Below are 19,399 nucleotides of genomic sequence, written 5' to 3'. Positions count from 1 at the left end.
GCTCTTGGATCTTGAGAATACTAGGCAAAGCCTTGTGTATAGGTGTTTTTCTAGGCAGAAGATGCAAAGTCCTCATCAGATTCCCAAAGGAACCAGTAACCTATGAAAGGTTATACTGCACCTTGTCTAAGTCCCTCCCTAAACCTCCACAAACACAAGCAATTTTACTCGTAAGGAGCCAGAACATTTTATAGCCAAGAAAAAAGCAAGACACTTCTGATCTGCACAAAGCTGCAAGGCAGGCTTGTGGCAGGGCTAGGATCTGGATCTGGATCTGGAATTTGTGTGTTGTTCTAACAAATCAACGGTTCTTAACCTGGAGTCCATGGTTGGGCTTCAAGATCTATAAATCCGCTAAAGTGCATGCAAAATTGAAGGGCTGCGTACTTTTGTATGGGAAGGAGTCAGTGCTTTTGCCACATTTTCAAAGGGGGTCTGGGGCCTCAATAAGATTAAGGACCACTGTGATCCTCTCTGTTGGTCCTCGGCTCTGCCTTCTCCGCAGACCCTAAGGAATTCATGGGTAGAGATGTTTCTGTTCTGAGGCAACTGATCTCTGGTCAGAGTGGGGATGTATGTAGCTGCTCTCGTCTGCAGCATGCAACCAACTCCTAGCATGGGAACACCCAGCACTTTCCCATGAACAGGCTGAGCGACACAGTGTGTATGGCGACAGAATTGAGCGTGCTGAGCAGAAAGGTTACAGAAACTTCTTCGCATCAGCCAAGATGTCAAAGCTGAGACTTTGGACATGCTCAGAACAGTTTTCACCAAGATGGGCTCAATCCCCTGGGATATCGAGGGAGCAGGCAAGCCAGCAAGCACTCAGTTAAATGTCGTCTTAATTTGGAAAGTGCAGAGGGACTTTTTTTTTTTTTTTTTTAATCAACAGTCAGCCGGTTCTCCAGCACGAGGAGTGTGATGCAGTGCTCACTTGGAGCCTGGGGGCAGCTCAGAGATTGACAGGCAGCCTCCTTGTCTGTCACCCAACTTCAGCTTGGCAGCTCACTGACCCTACCTCTCCTCTGGCTAAAACAAGAGTGAGATGGCAACCACTACCCATGGGACTCCGGAGAGAACTATATCCCAAAAGGAAGACAGGAGGGGGAGGGAGGTGTTTTAGCATGGGCTCGGCCTGGCACATAGTATGCACCAAGAAAATAGGTCAGCCTTTTCCAGCTCCTACTAAGTATGGAGTATGACGTAATGGGGCAGGGGAGGACGGAGGCATGACCAGAAACACTCACTCAACAAACACTTTGTATTTATTGAGCAATTACTAGGTGTCAGAAGTAGCAGTGGGGAGTATACAGAATCATGGATTCGACAAATATTTAAAGCACTTACTATGTGCTAGGTAGGCTTGGTGCAAGGAACTGGGTGGAAAGGGGGAAATGCATAAAATCACTCATTCCTTCAACAGATATTTACTGAACATTTACTAAGTACCCTGCACTGTATTAGCACTGAAGATATAATGAATCGAACAGCCTTGTCTGCACTGTGTCAAGGATCCCTGAAAGCAACATCTCTGGATAAGGGAACTGAGTCAGCACAGCCTCGCACAAAAGTCTCACTGCTGAAGGGCACCAGGTCCTAAAACTTGGGTCACCCTGTACCTAACCCAGGCAGGGGCCACTCCCCTGTCCTCCCCACCTCATATTTCCTTTCAGGGCACTGATGACAAGTCATTAACAATGGAATTGTAATGGCAAAAGCACAGCAGTGCCTGGGTCTGTGGATGAAGGCCCACCCCTTGGGGATGGACAGAGACCGCAGTGACTGAACAGCCAAGGATTTCTGGTCCCTTGACAACATTGCTCTCACGACTCTTCCATCCTGCCTTTCCACAAGGAGAGCTTAAAAATATCCTACCTCCATGTTTAGCACCCCAAATTGAATCAGTACTTAACTTGTAATGACTGAGGGGGAAGGAGAGCTGCATCTGGCCCTCAACATGGGACGCCCGCTGTCCCACGGCTGTCTGAACTGCCACTCCTTCCCCAGAAGGAATCGGTAAGCCAAAATGACAAGAGGAGGGGAGGAGACTGGAGAGTAGGGTCCCACAGGAGGGCAGGAAATGACATTTTACAGAAGGTGCCCCAGGAAGTTTGATCGGCAATCTGTGTGTGGCTGGGCTCTGTGCTTGGTTCAGGCTGGCAAACATGGGGTTAACCAAGTTCTTTACTGCAGAACTTCTTGAAACCTTAAAGATGCTGATGTACACTGTAAATCTATAAAAAAAGGGATGTCTGGTATAGCGTTTCCCAAACTTATTTGACCACAGAAACTTTTTTTTTCTTGCAGAGATTAGTGCATTGTACAGCTTAAAAACCTAACCTTTAACCAATGTGTGTATTTGAGCCCCTACTAGCGTGGGCCTTGTGCTAAGTGCTGAGGATACCAGAATACAAAGACAAGGTCCCAGATCCCAAGGAGACATCTGTGGGAGGCAGCCGCATGAGGGGATGGATCAGTGTGGGGGTGGGAAGGCCAGCGTGCAGAGCAGCTCTGGAAAGGGAGTAGCAGTCAGGGGAGACACTAAAGTTGAAAGAAGTCTAGGGCCCCCATGACAAGAGGAAAGTGCTGGAAAAGTGTGGCAGGAGCCACTGGAGGTTGGTGAGAGGGGTGGGCAGCAGAGAAGACAACCTCCACCCCCAACTCCGTCCACTGTTGAACTGGCCAAGCTGGGTGATCTTTCACATCTGAACAGTTACTAGAGGGTTTGGTCCCTCCCACTCCCTACCCTCAACCACATCCATGCTATTGAATTTGGGCTAACATCCAGAAGCCAGGGAATAGCTATTCACAGATTCAGTAATTGGAGTCATTAGCGTTGACTCAGAAATCATTTTTTCCTAAGTCTCTCCCTTGGAGAAGCTTTTAAGACCCTTCAAATTGGTTAATGGAGAGTTTAGAGATGAGGTGGGAGCCTCTGCTTTCAGCTCCCCCTGCCCCACCCCCGGTTCTCCCCAACATACTCAAAGGCAAGAGTGATGAGATAATCCAGTATCTATTTTATTAAACTCCCATCCATTTCTGGCACACCCTTCACAAACAAGGATCTCAAAATCTACACCTTCCTGCTCCAAGCCTCCACTTACTCCCTCACATTGGAGAGATGTGACAGTAACACATAAAGCTAGTGTGAACTGGCAAAACAGAGCCCTGAGCCAGGAGTCAGGGGGCCTGGTCTTCTCCTGGCCTGGTGACTCATAAAGCCATACAACCACGGGCAACAGTCTGCCTCATTGGGCCTAAGTGGTCACCAAGGCCCTTTCTGCAGTGAAATGCCCCCCATGAGCTCTGTAGGGTCAAAGGACATACACCAATGCCTTCGGTCAACAACTGAGAAAACAATGTAGTGGGTCAGGTCACTGCTTCATAAGGGGACACGGCCAGGCAAGGTGACATGGCCAGGACCTGGGTCTTTACACACTTTCTTCTTCTTTACTATGCTGGGGCAGATGCTTAAGTTTCTTTGGGAAGTTGTGTAGATATCTGGCCTCTGCTTTGGGACTCAAGTTGTAACAGAGAAGCCACAGGCTCCATCTTTAGGGCTGAAGTGAGAAGGTCTGAAAAAGTCAAGCAGACATATTAGGTATGTAGGCAAGAAACTCATTCCTCCCAAATCAGTGATGAAGATGATCCTAACTCCACTGGGGACGAACAAAAGTGAATACGGAAGCCCATCTTGGGAATGGCCTGACTCAGTGTTCCTCAAGTTTAAGCCATTCGTGGAACCACCATGGGTGGGACCTGTGCTCCCTTTTATCCAATTTCACAATGTTTTTCTTTAAATGGATCGTTTTTAATATCTGTGAAACTATAATGTGCTAGTCACATTTTTACATTATATATTAAATATACAACTACTAAGATAGAAAATATTAGAGTACCTAAAATCCTCTTATGAACCACCAGAAGCACATACGTCAGATGTTGGCAAACATCTGTCATGCAGTCTAAGCCTAGGAAACTGACACATGGGAAAGTATATGTAAGTGGTTTACTCAGTCACAGGCTATGGTAAGACTCTGGAACCTTCAGGAGAGGTTTTTACAGGTCACTGAATGAATCCCTTTCGTGCACAGAACCAGAAATAACTATCAATGTTTCCACTGCCCACCTGTGAGGCTACCAACTGGAGGAAAGGTCAAAGTCATTTATTAGCCAGCACTTGAAATTGCTTGAGAACCTCAGCTCTCGCTGGAATGTCCACCTCAGAAAGGGACACTGACACCTATTTTTGTTGCCATCCAACCTGTGCACCCTCCCCACCCCAGCACCAGTAACTATGTCTTATCTTACCTTAGCCAAAACCCAGTCTGACGAGACTCCTTTCCAAAGGATAGTTGTGTGGGGGAAGAGCTCCCCTGGGACTGGCTCCGAGACGCCCACTTCTACAGAGGAGGCCAAGGTTCCCTGTGCTCGAGGCGTGTGGGAGGCGTGAAGCTCCCGCCAGCAGAGTGTTGAGGCTGCAGAGGGAGGGGCTGGAGAAGGACTTCAATCCTTTAACTGCCAAATCGCTGGGCCCCAGGGCTGTGAGGAGAGGTGAGAGCGACTCTTACTCATACTGTGGGTTCTTAACTTTGGAGCAAGGACTTCTTAAAGGGCTTGGTTGCCCCTGGCGTTGTTAACCCCAGCCAGCCCGAGTGACTCAGGAGTGAGCACTCAGAGCCCTCGAAGGGTAATTCAGGGCACTGAGGCAATCTCAGGATATGGTCTCTCCTGAAAAATCCTCAGGGAGGCTATTTATTCAACACCTGCTGTATGCCAGGTTGTGCCAAGCCCTCTAGAACCATCTCATTTAATCCTTACAACCGAAAAAGTAAGGTACTAGTAGTACCCTCATTTTCAGAAGTGAAGAACCACGTCATTTTCAAAGACAGGGAGTCCGAGTTCAGTGACATAGCAGGGTTCTTAAAGCTCAGGTGTGTCTGACTCAAAAAGCTGTGCTCTTACCCATTACTGGGGCAAGAAATGCCAAGGAGACCAAGGACTACTGCCACCCCCTTCTCTGTCACAGGGCACTGAGCTCAGGGAAGGGAACTTGTTGGCTCTGACATGCACCTTTAACCACTGCTTCCATGGAAAAGAGGGTCCGCAACCTTTCCCGGGCAGGTTCATTGCCCAGAGCCGCTGACTGCTGATAACATCTTATAGCCTCTCCCAGATTCCTCTGCACACCAAGGCCCTTCTCATAGCAAATTCCCAAGTGGTATCTGCTCTGTGAGTCCTAAAAGGGAAAATAGACAGCTGTACAGATATGCACACATGCAGGAGAGAAGAACTGAAATGCTAAGGCAAGAGGAAGGTGGGGTAGTCGGGCAAGCTGGGGCTTCATCCATATAGGTTCAAGGTCCAGTCCCAGTCCCCCCTGTACCAAGGGATCTCAAGTATGAAAATCCAGAGGCCCAGAGTGTGCCCAACACAGAGGAGCCGGGGATCCCTCTGCCCAGCGAGATTCGAGTGGCAGTGTGGCAGCCTCTCGCTGAGGCTGATGCTGAAGGCAGACAGAAGTGACGGCCACAGGAACGACCAACCCAACTGTGGGGAACCTGGGAGTCAGGCTCCTAGTTAGGCTAGAAGAGCCAGGAGCCAGGGTAGAGGCTAGGCTTCTCAAAGGCCCCAAATGCCTTTCTGAATCTCTGCCCAGGGGCTGCAAAACATACACTACAGAGAGTGTCCCTCCTTTGAAAGGTTAAAAGTCTAATAATCCCTTTGCCCAAAATGCTGGATCCTCTCTCCTCTCACTGAAAACTATGATCCTTAGAGAGGCATTAGCAGGTAGGGCTTAAGAGAACAACCTATATAGCCAGACTGTCTGGGTTCCAATCTTGGCTCTACCACTTACCAGCTACGTAACCTCAGGCATATTATTCTATGCCCCTGTGCCTCAGCGTCCTCATCTATAAAGTGGGAAATAATAATAACACCCACCTGATTGAATTGTTATGAAAATTATATGTGTTAATACATTATAAGTGCTTACTGTTATTATTATTTTCTTATTATTTTAGTTGCCCTAAAGAGATTTTATTTTATTTTATTTTATTTTATTTTATTTTTTAAATTTTTTTAACGTTTATTTATTTTTGAGACAGAGAGAGACAGAGCATGAACAGGGGAGGGGCAGAGAGAGAGGGAGACACAGAATCTGAAACAGGCTCCAGGCTCTGAGCTGTCAGCACAGAGCCCGACTCGGGGCTCAAACTCACGGACCGTGAGATCATGACCTGAGCTGAAGTCAGACGCTTAACTGACCAAGCCACCCAGGCGCCCCACCCTAAAGAGATTTTAATCTCTCCCTCTTTACTGGAAAATTACTATATTCAAGCGCCCAACTTAAAAAACAAACAAACAAAAAACTCTGTTGATTCCCAACCATGGTCTCATTTCTCTTCTAATTTCCAGAGTCCAATTTCTTGAGAGAGTTTCTGTAACTTGCAGGGCAAAGTCTATGTAATAAATATGGTAGACTCTTGACCATAGACCAGCTTAGAACACAGCGCTGCACATTCCTAAGGCCAAAACAGCCACCCTGCAACACTGCTCAGTACAAACCTACAAAGACACAATTACTCCCGGGGGGTGGGTGTGTGTGTCAGGACCGTGCCCAACACCCTCTGTGCATTTCTCCCAGCGTCCTGACCGAGGTGGACTAAGGTGCCCTCAGGCATGTCTAGCACATGAGACGGTGAAGCACACTCAGCCCGAGATAGAGCTGGGACTCCATCAAGGAAGGCAGGCACAGAGGCAGTACTAGTTGGTGACACTGGTCCCCTTCTGAAAGCTACTACAGGTAACAGAGTAAAAACAAAAAAGTATTCTGATGCCCAAGAGTCCAATCAGGTACCACTGTGTTGGCCAGAATACACCGAGAATCAGCAGCCCCAGTGCAGGGAAATTCCAGTACATGCACATGGCTTGCTTTAATCCACTACTCCTGATCTTTCAGCACGCGGTGCCCAAAAAAGTCCTGCTCAAGTACGTTTCAGGAATACAGCAAACCACAGACACCTTTTTGGTGATTCACACTGAGGTGAAGCTTTGAGATCACCTGCACTGAAGACACCTGTTTAGTGCAGCATTTCCCAAACCCATCTGACCATGTTTTCCTTCCTATTATAAACACCCCATGAAACTAACACTCTGGGGAACAAACTCACGGTCCTGCAGCCTGGATGCCAAGGCCCCCAGACACCTGCCACCCCTGAAACTGTGCAGTGTCTTCTGACTTCCCCAAACTGCACCGTCCATGAGGGTGCACCTTCTCTGTGCTCAACTGACCAAGCACTCACACACCTGCTACCTCAGTTAGATTTTGATCCTCACAACAACACCCGTGAAGCAGTCGACAGGTGAGGCAGTCATTCCATCGCAATTTTCCAGATGAGGAGAACAAGAAGTGACCGGCTCAGGAATATGCTGGTAAGCGTAGCAACTGGCTCTGCAGTGAAACAGGCCCTGCTCTGGAGCATGCAGTCATTTCTGTGGTGCAAATACTCCACCCACAGCTGATTTTAAACTACCGACAGCTCTCACAGATTGCTGTCAGCCAACTCCAGGGCCCCACTAGACCTGCCCAAGGGTCACACAGTAAGTCAGCAACAGTTAAGACCTGAAGCTTGGCCCAGCGTTCCTGTCAACCCTCTCCTACGTGCAGCAGAGCCTGGTACCAGTTCCAAGATTCCCTCTTTCAGCAGACTCGATCCCCAACATGTGTGGACACTGGCAATCCCATACCCCATTGTTGGCCGCAAGCCAAAGGTATTTCACAGCTCTCTGCTCATCCAGGTGTGGCTCCTTGGTGAAAAGCACCCCGAGGAAAGCTTGAGCCTGTGGTTCAGGGGGAAGGAAAAAGGCATTTTCATCACTTTCAGGCCCCGCATACTCTAGGAGCCCAGGAGAGACTCCCCACCCCTACCCTGGGCACTCACCTCTCTCAAGCCCGAGTGTGCAGCCTGCTTAAGCATGGACACTGCCCTCTGGCACTCAGGATCCCAAGTGGAGGCTGGGCCTTGCAACAGGCACCTGGCGTAACGGTACTGAGCCAGGCAGTGACCCTGGCTGGCAGCCAGCTGGTAAAAAAGAACTGCCTGGGACAAAGGGAGAGACACCTAATCAACTGATACCTCTGCAAGCCAGCCTTCTCTTTGAGCAAAATTTGTAAAAACTATTTTAATTAAATAATACATCATCATTACAGATTCATCAGAAAATAGATAAGCCAAAATTGCAAAATACAGATAAACCAAAAATGGAAACATAAAATCCCCCCCCAATCCTGCCTCCCAAAGATCATTCTCTGTTCACTTTTACTTTACAGCTTTGCAAATTTCTTCCCACATATATGTGTATTTATACATGTACACATATACACGCACACACACATATACATATAAATGTGTGTATGTGTGTGTGTATAGGGAGAAACAGTGAGAGAGAACATTCACACTTTTGTAATCTATTTTTCCATTTAACAATACACCATGAATGTCTTTCCATGCCAGAAAACATAGACCTAGTGCATCATTTTTTAAAAATATTTACTTATTTTGAGAGACCAGTGCAGGAGCAGCTAGAGAAGGAGAGAGAGAATCACAGCACAGAGCCTGGCATGGAGCTCAAACTCAGGAACCGTGAAATCATGACCTGAGCCAAAATCAAGAGTCATATGTTCAACCAAATGAGCCACCCAGCTGCCCTTGGTGCATCATTTTTTAAGGCCCACATAGATATTATTAACCAACTTACTATTGAATAACTTCAAGTTGCTTTCCCTTTTTTTTTTTTTGCCATCATATACAATTCTAAGAAAAGTACGTTCTTATATATATATAACATCTTTGCGTACTTATCCTACATTTTTACAATGAATTAATCCATTCATCAAGGTAAGGTTCTAGGTCCTGAGGACACAGCTGCAAAGAAAAAAGACAAGGTCCCTGGCCTCCTTCTGAATCTAAATTCCTGCAAGTTAGAAGCTCCTGTCTTCTTTTTCCCTCATGGCTGGGAGAGAGAAGGTGAACTCTCCCTAAGCCCTCCTGCCGCTCATTTCTGGAGGTCAACTTTGGGCAGGGCAGCTCAGGAGACAGGCCTGGGGACAAAGAGGAGGTGCAGTACCTTGCCAAGGTCCCGGGGGGTGCCTCTGCCATGCTCATGACACAAGCCCACATTGTACTGTGCTTTGCTGTAGCCACGGTCTGCTGCTTTCTGGAAGTAGGAAAAGGCTGCCGTGTAGTCCCCATTCCTCATGTTCTCTGTCCCTGTAAGAAAGCACAGAGTGTAAACACAACTTCCTCTGTGAACCTCCCCACATCCTTGGCCAGATCCTCCTAAGCTGCTTCCTTTCTTTTTTGTGCTAGACACTCTGCATATGTTTCCAGCCTCCGAATATTTCACTGGTTTGCCAGAGACATCAGTGGGTTCTGCCCTCCTATACAACATCCTCCTCTTGGTACCAGCACCCCAGTTTTCCTTGGAGAGCAGCCCTCCTCCCCGCTGCCCAGTGCTATCAATCGTTGTGCTATGCTCTTCCCAACCAGTAAGTCCCTCACTCAGGAATCTGAATCCTGATCTGGTTGAGGCAGGAGAGAAAATAGCTTTTGCAGGTTTATTCTGACAGCAAAACTCTGAAGACACTGTCCCTCAGTTACTGCCGCCTGGATCCCCGGACCTTCTCTATTCCTGTCCTGAGATTTGGCAGATCAACAGATCCCAGTAGATTCCTTTTGTGCTTAAGTTAGCCAGAGTGGGCTTAGGCTGCTTGTAATGAACTATATCGAATTGATAACAGCTGATACTGTTAATCCTCCTTTAGGAGGAAACCGTGAGAGAGAAAGTAAGACAGCTGTGACCTGAACTCAGGTGTGTCCGGACAGCAAAACCCACGTTCCGTTTTATCATCCAAACAAATGAGCAAACAGAAAACACGGATGGGGCTGGGCACAGCCAAGCCCCAACTCAAACCTTTGCTCAAGTTGTCTCTCCTCCCTGGGCTATCTTTCTGCCTCCACCATCAGACTTTCCCATTCTGCCTCTGCTCTGGAAGCTTCAGACCACACTCAGGCTTCAAACACTCTTTTTACTCAGTATACAAGCCTTTTTCCATGAACTAAACTGTTTCCAGAGTACAAGCCCTGTCTCCTCAATTAGACTGCAAAATCCTGGAGGCAGAAGCAGAAAAAGAATGTAGAAGAAATAACTTCGCATAGGGTGAAAGCTCTATACAAATGCAAAATATGATGATGGCTTGTGCTCCCTTTGTGTTCTGCCACACTGCTTAGCATTGCTGAATAAATGAATATATGAATGAAGGAATGGGCAAGAAAATCCTCAGAAGAGACTGTCGGCCCATCAAAATCACAAAAAGCTAATGAGGTAGAAGCCAGGTTCCATTCAGCGAGCAGTGAATTAAAGTTACCTCCGTGCTGCCTGAAAATTTGCTGTCCAGGATGCACAGAGCCCTCTGCCCTTGAGAAGACTCAAGAGGGCAAAGGATCCCACCCCTGTCCCCATTGTCCACACTGGCTCCTCGATCCATTTCTCTTCTCTGTCCCCTCTGCCTCTAACCTAGACCAAGCCACCATGACACTTTGCTATGACATCAGTAACAGCTCCAACCCAGTCTCCTGTTTCCTCTGGCATGCCTGCACTCCACATTTGTCCACACAACAGCCAGAGAGATCTGAAGAAGTACATCAGATCATGTGACTGCCCTCCTCCTCTTCCACTGTAAAACCCTCCAATGGCTTCTGATCTCCCTTAGAAAATCCACACTCCACAGTGGCTCAGAAGGCCCTGCCTGACCTAGCCCCTTCCTCCTTCTCTCACTTCATCTGTTTCTACTCTCCTGGAGATTTTTAAGTTGCAGCCACACTCACCTTTCTTTTATTCCTTTCACAAGCAAAACTCAATACTGCCTCAGGACCTTTGTACTAGCTGTTTCCCCTGTTTGGAAAGCTATTTCTCTATACAGAAACAAGACTGGCTTGTTTTTGTCAGTCAGGTCTTGGCACAGAGTTCTTCCCATCAGTGAGGACTTCCAAATCAAAAGCTGCTCCTTCCCCGAGTCACTGACACATTCCCCTGTTTACAATTCTAAAATTCACCATCATCTGAAATTCTTTTTTATTTATTTGGCAATGTTTTATTCTTCTCCCCCTCAATTCACACGTCAGCTCCATGACAGTAAGAACTCTGTCTCATGAATCACTGTATCCCTGACACCTAAAATAGGGCCTAGAAAAGGTGAATGCTTAACAGCTTTGTGCTGAAAGAATCCCACCTTCTCATGCACCTGCCCAATACACTCCAACAGATGCTGTTGGCAGTCTGGGTCGCTGCATTAAAAGGCCTGAAACTTAAGCCAAGTCACTGCAGAGAACAAAACAAATGGTGGAGGGGCATCTAGAGTCTCCAGAGGTGGGTAAGAGTTCCTGTCTGTGCATTTGAGAGCCTGCTCCAGACCTTAGGAGTCTCTTCTCACCTAAACGTGTCAGAAAACGCAAGGTATCCTCCCAGATTTCTCTTCTGCTTCTTACACAGTAACAGAATGTTCAGGTAAGCACATGGACATTCAGCTAGAGACTACATTTCCCAGGCTCCTCTGTGACCAGGTGTGGTGAGAGGCCTACATCCTGGACACTGATTTGTGCAACTTTCTAGGTGGGGAAGGAGTAGTCCTTTAGCTTTCCCACCTATCCCCTTCCAGAAAGAAAGCTGCAATAGCCAAACAGGACCTTGAGACGGAAGTCAGTTTTAAGAATGGCAGAATCATGAGGATGGGTCCCTGACACCACTGTGCCACCATGCCAGGTCTAGTCTAGCTACCCGGGAGAAGATAAATTCTTTCAATTTAAACCACTCCCTGCCCTAACTCTGTTTGACCAACCCCATACCCTTTCCGTTCTCCCATCCGCCTGCCTTGATGCAAGGTCCACCCAGTTACCCAGGAAGTTGAAAGCAATGGAAACACTGAGCTGGAAGAGCTGCTGAATGGAAGTCACAGCCTCCTCGAGGGAAAGAGTTTTTGATTTATCTTGTTCCTGGGGAAGAAATATAAAGACTCATCATGGGAGGGTTCACTCAAACTGCAACCTGCCCAGGGGAATGTGCTGAGGGTCTGGAGGCCACATCTGAACCATACCTGCTTTTGTCCGGTGGGCACAGGCTGGGCTGGCTTTGCCCCGGATCTGAAGCTACTGCTGGCATGCAGGAAGCCGAGATCACTAGGGTCTGCAAGGGAAATGGGTGACACCCAGCCAGGGTAAAGGAGAAAATGTGGTTTCTCCTTTTCTCCCACTGCCCCAGTCTCCCTGGCCCCTCTGGCCAGCACCACCACCAGGAATCAAAATCATTCAAAGGGCCCCAGAAAGCACGGGCCCTCACAGGAATGACAATTTCCTTATCTGGCATAAGCAGCAACAAATGTGCATCTGCCCAGTCCCCACCCCCTCTACCTCTGGCTGACTCTAGGTGGTGAAAACATACCTTCTTCAGAGAGACCCTGAAGACCAGATGCCCTCACGGAGCTGTATGAAGAGAGGTTCTCAGGCTGAGTGGAGGGTTCTTCCTGGCCCAGCCTGGGTTCCCTAAGGCCAGTGTGCCTGGCAGCTGGGCCATCAGAGCTGGGGAGAATGTGCCTCCGGAGTGCTGGAAAGACCCAGTAAGAGTAGTCACATCAGAAGGGGATCAGCTCAGTCTGCTCAGGCTCGACTGAGTGTTCCCTGAGGTTCGGGGGAAGAATGTGGAATTTCCTCCTTCACACACCTCCACCTCCTCCTCCAATTCCTTTGCTGGGGTCAAGAGGGGCCTATATTTATGCTGATCTCCTGCCCTAGGTATAAATGTTTCATTTGCCTGAATTCTTCCAGTGGCAAGGAGGCATCTACCTCACTCACAGTTGTAGCCCCGACACCTGGCACTCTATTTGATAGTAATATTGATAATGATTATAAGCATAAGGACAAGACCTTAAACTAATACTTACTGGGCACTTACTGTGTGCCAGGCACTGTTCTAACTCGTTGACAGGTATTAACTCATTTAATCCTCCCAAGAGACCTATGAGGTGGGTTTTATTATTATCCCATCTTATGGATGAAAAAATTGAGGCACGGGGGAGTTAAAAGTGACTTGTTCAGGGACACAAGACTAGTATGCACCAGCTATGGGGCCTGAACCCTGACACTAACTCCAGGGCCTTAACCCCTGGGCTGTATCGCCTGTGTACCATGGTACATAGTAATTATTCAATGAAGATTCACTTAGTAATGAATGACTGACCAGAGAATGACCTGAAGGGTCATGGGTGAAAGGTAAGCAGGAAGCCACACCCAAGATCTAAAGCAGCCTCGATCCCTGTGGGGCTCCCTTCATGGAAGGGGAGGGGAGGACATGGGAGGACACTGAGGGGCAGGGGTGGTCCACACCCTGGGTGGGTAGAACTTCCTCACATTCCCCTTCCTCTGACTTCAGATAGGAAAGGCAAGGAGCTGCTGATGGCTCTTTTCCTGAGGTGTGTCCAGAGATGCTTCCTGGCCTAGAAAAACTCCCAGCCTAGCCCTCCTGTCCCTGGGACTGAAAACTCACAGGAGCGCGGATGCCACAAGGGAGATGAGAGGAAACAGTCCAGGGGTCTGCGCCAAGAGCGGTGCTCTGCTTGTCGAGGTCCTGCTGGCAGGGACGACTGGAAGTGGATCTGCCTTGCCAGCTGCAGGGCCAGCACGGCCAGAGTGCCCTGGGAAAGACAGCACACTGGGGACCCAGCTTTGCACCAGTTACCTCCTTCAGTCTCACCCTACAGCTCAAACGCCACTTCCTTGGGAAGCCTTTCCTGACTCCTGGCTGAGGCCAACTAATACCCTCAGGTGCCCAAACTTGCCTGGTAGAGCCCTGATCACACTGGTACTTAAGTAATCACCTCGACAATTATTTAGCTAAGGTCTGTCTCTCCTGTTAGTCTCTAAGCACCATGAGGACAGGAATCATGTCTGTTTTGTTCACCCACGTATCCCTGGAGCCTAGGAGAACGCTAAGATGTAGCACTAATAAATACACACATGTATTTATTACATGCATAAGGAGTGAATGAATAAAGTCTAAGCAGGCAAAAAGATAATGTGGTAAGCTGGGACTTGGCCACAAATGCAGTGACAGGTCAGGGCTCACCATCAACTTCATTCTCTTTCTCTGGCCTGAGGCACAACTCTTCCTTTCTCTCTGACCAAGCCACCCCACCACAGACACATTCACACATACAGGCTTGTTGAAGGTGTCTCTTCTCTGACAGGTGTGTGGAAAACCTAAGCTAGCTCCTAGCTCAGAGACTGCTTGGTTTTCCCTGCCCCTTCCTGTCCACACCCAAATACCTGTTTATTACAACAGGCGCTGGGTACACTGGGAAAGATGATAGTCACAACTCTGTCCTTATGGACTTTATATCTTCACTGAGGGAGAAAGACAAAATTCACGTACACAGAGAAATAAATGTAACAACAACAAATTATGCTAAATGTAAAAAAAAAAAAAAAAAGAAAGAAAGAAATCAGGAGTTTACACAGAGCATAAGAGGGAGGTCTGACAAAATAGGGCATTAAGGATAGCCTCTCTGTAGGCGTGATGTGTGAGCTGAGGCCGGAAGGAAGAGAAGGTGCCAGCATGTAAATAACAGAGACGTGTATCCAGAATACTGGGACAGCTCATACGCTTTCACAAGGGCAACAGTGACACAGCTGAGGGACAGCATCAGGACCCCCAGAATCCAAGCCCAGATTCTAGAAGGACTCACTGTAGAATAGCTCTAGGGCTCAGATCTTTGACAAAATGAGAAAATGCTCCCCTCTCCAAAGTATGTTATACCCCTAGTCCACAGCACCAGAGAGAAGTGGCCCTACCATGGATACATTCCAGGCTCCATTCCGCTGATGACACCAATTTACAGATAAGACAACTGATGCTCGGGGAAGCCAAGTCTTGCCTAAAGCACACAGCATGAAAGTGACAGGGATGAGATGTGACAGAAATGAGAGTGATGTGTGCAGAACCTGGATGACAAAGATTCTGCCTTCTTGGACCTAATGTTCACTACTGAGCACCTAACTTTATACATCAGAGTCAACAAATATTTATTGTTCTGTACTGGGATCTGTACTAGGTGCTTTTACAAAGCCACACTAAGTAGAGCAACCAATCTGTAGAGCATGGTAGCTAAGAGCATGAGCTCCAAAATAAAACCTGGTTTCTCTACTTAAGAGCTGTATGGCCTTAAGCATGTTACCTAAAGGTCCAGAGCCTGAGTTCCCTTATCTATAAAACAGAGATTATATTTTCCTCGCAAGATTTTTATAAGGATTAAACAAGATAACGCATACATAATATTCTACATTAATATATAACATGTTAGCTATTTAGTATTATTCATTGATAACATCTACCTTGTTCTCAGCTGTGTCACAAGTGCCTAACAAAAATGCCTGGCTCAGAGAAGGTGTTAAATAAATGTTTACTGAATGAAAGGAGAAATAGGGCAGAGGGGAAGAGGAGCCGCAATATCTCCCCCAAATATGCCCCAATGACATGGGTTACTCACATTTTGAGTGTGGGGACAATGATGCCCTAGCTCTTGTTTCTAGGCTTTATTACCATGCAGGATCATTCTCATCCACACAGAAGGTCAAGGACAGAGCTGGGAAGCCTTACCCATGATATGGCATCCCACAAGGTGTTTGGGGAGACACGGGCAGACATCCACTGGAAGGCATCCTTCCATCCATGAGACCTTGGGCCCTTGTTCGTGCCTGGGCCTGGGCCATGGGGGCCTGACCTAGATGAGGCAAGAAAAGCTATCAAGTTATATCCCAAGTGGAAGGAGTGGGGGGTAAGGGGAAGGGATGGGTGACGGAATGGTAATATCTCACCTGTCAAAGCTGGGGACAGTGACCAGCAGAGTGGAGGAGGCAGCCTGAGGGTCATTTGGGTTGGTAGACTTTGGAGTCAGCCCCCGGAAGCCGGGTCCCAGCAGACGGGGAAGAGCTATGTATAATAACAAAGATCAATCATCTCAACATGCCCACCAATCTTCCCTCTGTTCCTTGACAGAGCCCCACTCCTGGAACCCAGGAATCACGGGCATCTGCCACTGCGTAAGTTCTTAAACAAGGACATAAGTGGGAATCTTTTGCCTAGTACAGTTTCTGAGGTGCCACCCAGGCCAATAAACCAGGATCATCCAGGGTATATTCTGAAAATGCTCCCCGGGTGACTCTGATGTCCTCCCAGGGCTGACAACCACCATTATGAAATTACCAGACATTCCTACGCAAACTCTCGCTCAATGTTTGGAGCGCCCTGACTCTAAATCTTGCCTCTTTTCATTGGTGCCGCACTCCATTGGCCACTACCCACCTTTCACGAATTCGGAACACCAGCCATTTGACCCCTCCCCCTTTAGATAGCCCCACCCATCTCCGTGGCCCTAAGCTCCACCCTCTTCCCCACGAGCCCCATTCACACCTCAAATTCTAGCAGCCCCTGACCAGCGGGCGTAGCCCCGCCCCCATGGGCCCCGCCTTTCCTCAGCTTTAACCCAGCCCGCTCAGGCTTCGGCTCAGTCCTCCGGCCCGCCCTTCTCCAGTTCGGAGTTTCAGCTGCTTCTCGACGCGCGGCTCCGACGCCCCCTACCTCTGCCCAGGAGTCCCGGGAGGCGCCACATGTCGTCGCCAACAGCATAGAGAGCTCGCAGTCCAAAGAGCGAGGCCAGACCTACGGGCGGCGGCTAGAGAGGCCGCTGTCGCGCCCTCCGAACGGCCGAGTCCCGAGGAAGCTTCCAGCCAGCCAATTAGAAAGGAGCCTAGCCGGAAGACCGGCGCTGCGCGAAAGGAAGTGGGGGCTGGCTGGGAGGTGAACTGCGGCAAGGGCATGGACGTGGGCCCGGCCTACCCTGGAAGAGGCGTCGCTTGCCGTCCGCAAGAGAGTGGGGAGAACGCTCAGCGGGGGGGGGGGTCGCAGGTGGCGAAGCCGAACCGAGTTGGAAACTGGACTGTGGAGAGGCGGGGCTAAGGGCGGCCTCGGTAGCGCAGGACGACCTTGCAGACACCGTGGAGACGCGAAAAGGGGAATAGTGTACCCCAGCCCCGCGCCTGGACGAGGCGGTAGTAAGCAGGGCCAGTGGGCGGAGAGGAGCGCTAGGGTCCAACAAGAGAGGCCCGTAGCCCGCGCTTTTCCAGTCCAAGGCCCTCGACTAGGAGATTCGGGCTGGGACCGACGGGGTAGGCGTTAAAAAACTGCACAGGCAGCGTTGTGATTCCGGGGTTCTAGCTCTGGCCCATCTTGTGTGTACCGTGCAGCCACCGTACGACCTTTTCCCCTGTCTGGGCCTCAGCTTGCGCCATGATAGGATCAGATAGATGGAGGGATCTCCAGTAGTCCCTTCCTGGCTCTACAGGAACAACTTGAGTTGCTTTCGAAATACCTAAGAGGAGACCGTCCCCCCACCGACCCCCCAACACCTGTTAATCAGAGCCCTCATGCTCAGCCCCAGCCAGTGTTATCTATGCATTCTTTTGTGTGGAAGAGAATGGTTCTTCTTTCACCAAATGTGAATATATGAAATAAAGGACTTCAAGTTCAAATCTAAGGTACTTAGACATCCTTCCTCCTTCTTTCCCCCAGGTACATGACTTCTGGTTGGGAAGAAGTCTACACCTGGGCTAACAGCTTACTGGGGTCACCTTTTAGACCTGGTTTTGTGATAGGACAGTTGTATTTGTTCACCAGTTTTTGAGCCATGTGGCAGTCCCCATCATAGAATCTGAGAAGACAGATGAGTAAAGAGCATTTGTGGCCTCGAGGAGCACTTGGTCCGGTGTTTTAAGAATGGCCTCTGGAGTTCCACAGTTGCTTTGAATAATAGCTTTCTTACTTCCTAGCTATGTGTTCTATAGCAGTTAACAATCTGAGGCCTCAGGTTCTTCATCTATAAAATAGGAGGAAAAAATACCTCATGAAATTGTTGTGAGGATTCAATAATGCATTTAAATGGTTAGCAGAGCCCCTAGCACATAGGAAGAGCCTAATAAATGTAAGTTGCTATTAATTGCAGTGGCAGAGGAGGTGAGTAGGGAAAAACAATAGATCTGTTGCAATAGGATCGTGAATACTGGGCTATGGGATACTGAGGAAAGATTCCAAAAAGTCATTGCATTTGAGCTGCATCTTTACATATGAGAAAGAGTTTCCTAGGTGGAGAAGGGAGAAAGCCATTGCAAGCAGAAAAAAACAAATAAAGGCCTAGGAGTACAAATATTGGGAAACTGGGTTCAGAGATACACTTGCTTTGGGATTTGGGGCAGGCACCTTTCACATTCCTTGTGTTGCTGCCCCAAAATAGCTGATTTGGGTCTGTTCTTTGTCCCTGGACTTCTGCACCTTTCTTCCTGCCAGCTTGTCTGCAGTTGCTTTCATGCCCTGAGGCTCGGCCACATCCAGCCCTTCAGTGAATACTCCCCAACTATTGGAGCCCTCGCTGCTCTCCGCTTTTCCCAGTTCCTTACCACTTAATTTATTGCCACACAATTTAGCAGTAATTATATGTTGTCCTGTTATTTAATTGTCTCATTTGTGTAAGTCTAGTCTCCCCAGTTCTTTCCCCCGGGGCAGGGATGGCATTTTCCCATTTTGTGTCCCGCATAGAGCTTGACACAAACTGTCAAACTATGTCTGTTGACTGGACACCTTGTGCTGATGATAGTTACAGACAAGAGCACCAGACCCCAATCAGGGACTTATTGATTTGGGTAGGAACGTATTCATTCCATATACAAACATTGAAGGGCCCTTCATGTTTGAAGCTGGTTGAAAAATTGTGAAGATGAGGTGTCTGTTTCCACGTGTAAAATGACATTATGACATCTGTTCCTAGAAATCTAAACAACTAACCACTGTGTAGATGGCAAGGGCAGCTGAAGTCTCACTGGCACAGCAGATCACCTGTTCAGTGTTGCCCAGAGGAGCGCCATCAGAATGACAACTTTGTTCCCGTGCCTTTGGCTTTGCTAAAACCATTGGCCATTCTCTTCTTCAGCTCCCAAGGTTGCTCCCCATTGTTGGCTTGTGGCCCAGTCAATTTGACCCAGTCCTTCTACAGAGATAAGCTGTCTAACTTAACATCAGGAACCTACTGCCCAGATAGCCACTTCATTACCTTTTGTTCATGACACTGTATACTCATCACAGCCAGTGTTCCAGACATTTTTTGTTGTTGAGTCTGAGTTTACATTAATCAAATATTTTCATGCTTATTCTGTGCTAGAGAATGTCCCGGTATATAACAATTTTTAAAAAATGGACGTGGTCCCTGCCTTCACAGAGAAAATAGTCTAGCAGGGCAGAC

General features: G+C 48.3%; 1 protein-coding gene across 3 annotated transcripts; it reads right to left on the bottom strand.

Annotated features, from left to right (window-relative positions):
• Positions 1-1,247: 1,247 nt before the first annotated feature.
• DELE1 (DAP3 binding cell death enhancer 1) lies at positions 1,248-16,864 on the bottom strand. Of its 3 annotated transcripts, none has more exons than XM_043582696.1 (13): positions 16,690-16,864; positions 15,927-16,041; positions 15,709-15,832; positions 13,600-13,747; positions 12,499-12,660; positions 12,155-12,243; positions 11,957-12,053; positions 9,130-9,272; positions 7,944-8,102; positions 7,750-7,842; positions 5,074-5,239; positions 4,312-4,542; positions 1,248-3,575 (listed from the first exon to the last, which is right to left on the bottom strand). In XM_043582696.1, exons 1-12 carry the CDS (start codon positions 16,718-16,720, stop codon positions 4,313-4,315), a joined length of 1,557 nt encoding a protein of 518 aa, XP_043438631.1. In that variant the 5' UTR covers positions 16,721-16,864; the 3' UTR covers positions 1,248-3,575; position 4,312. The 3 variants fall into 3 exon arrangements, with proteins under 3 accessions (XP_043438631.1, XP_043438704.1, XP_043438792.1); XM_043582769.1 differs by having other exon boundaries at positions 1,248-2,234; XM_043582857.1 differs by lacking the exon at positions 7,750-7,842 and having other exon boundaries at positions 2,998-3,575.
• Positions 16,865-19,399: the final 2,535 nt, after the last annotated feature.

Source organism: Prionailurus bengalensis, chromosome A1, assembly GCF_016509475.1.
Source record: "Prionailurus bengalensis isolate Pbe53 chromosome A1, Fcat_Pben_1.1_paternal_pri, whole genome shotgun sequence".
Lineage (NCBI taxonomy): Eukaryota > Metazoa > Chordata > Mammalia > Carnivora > Felidae > Prionailurus > Prionailurus bengalensis.
The sequence above is the reverse complement of the archived record's forward strand: the minus strand, read 5'-3'. Positions and strand labels throughout refer to the sequence as shown.

Bases quoted from the DNA above. Each gene is read 5' to 3' on its own strand.
- DELE1 (XM_043582696.1), bottom strand. From the start codon at position 16,720: ATGTGGCGCCTCCCGGGACTCCTGGGCAGAG. The intron at 15,833-15,926 runs GTGAGATATTAC...TGCCTCATCTAG, and splicing joins ACTGTCCCCAGCTTTGACAG to GTCAGGCCCCCATGGCCCAG. The intron at 13,748-15,708 runs GTAAGGCTTCCC...TGTCTTTCCCAG, and splicing joins TGTGGGATGCCATATCATGG to GGCACTCTGGCCGTGCTGGC.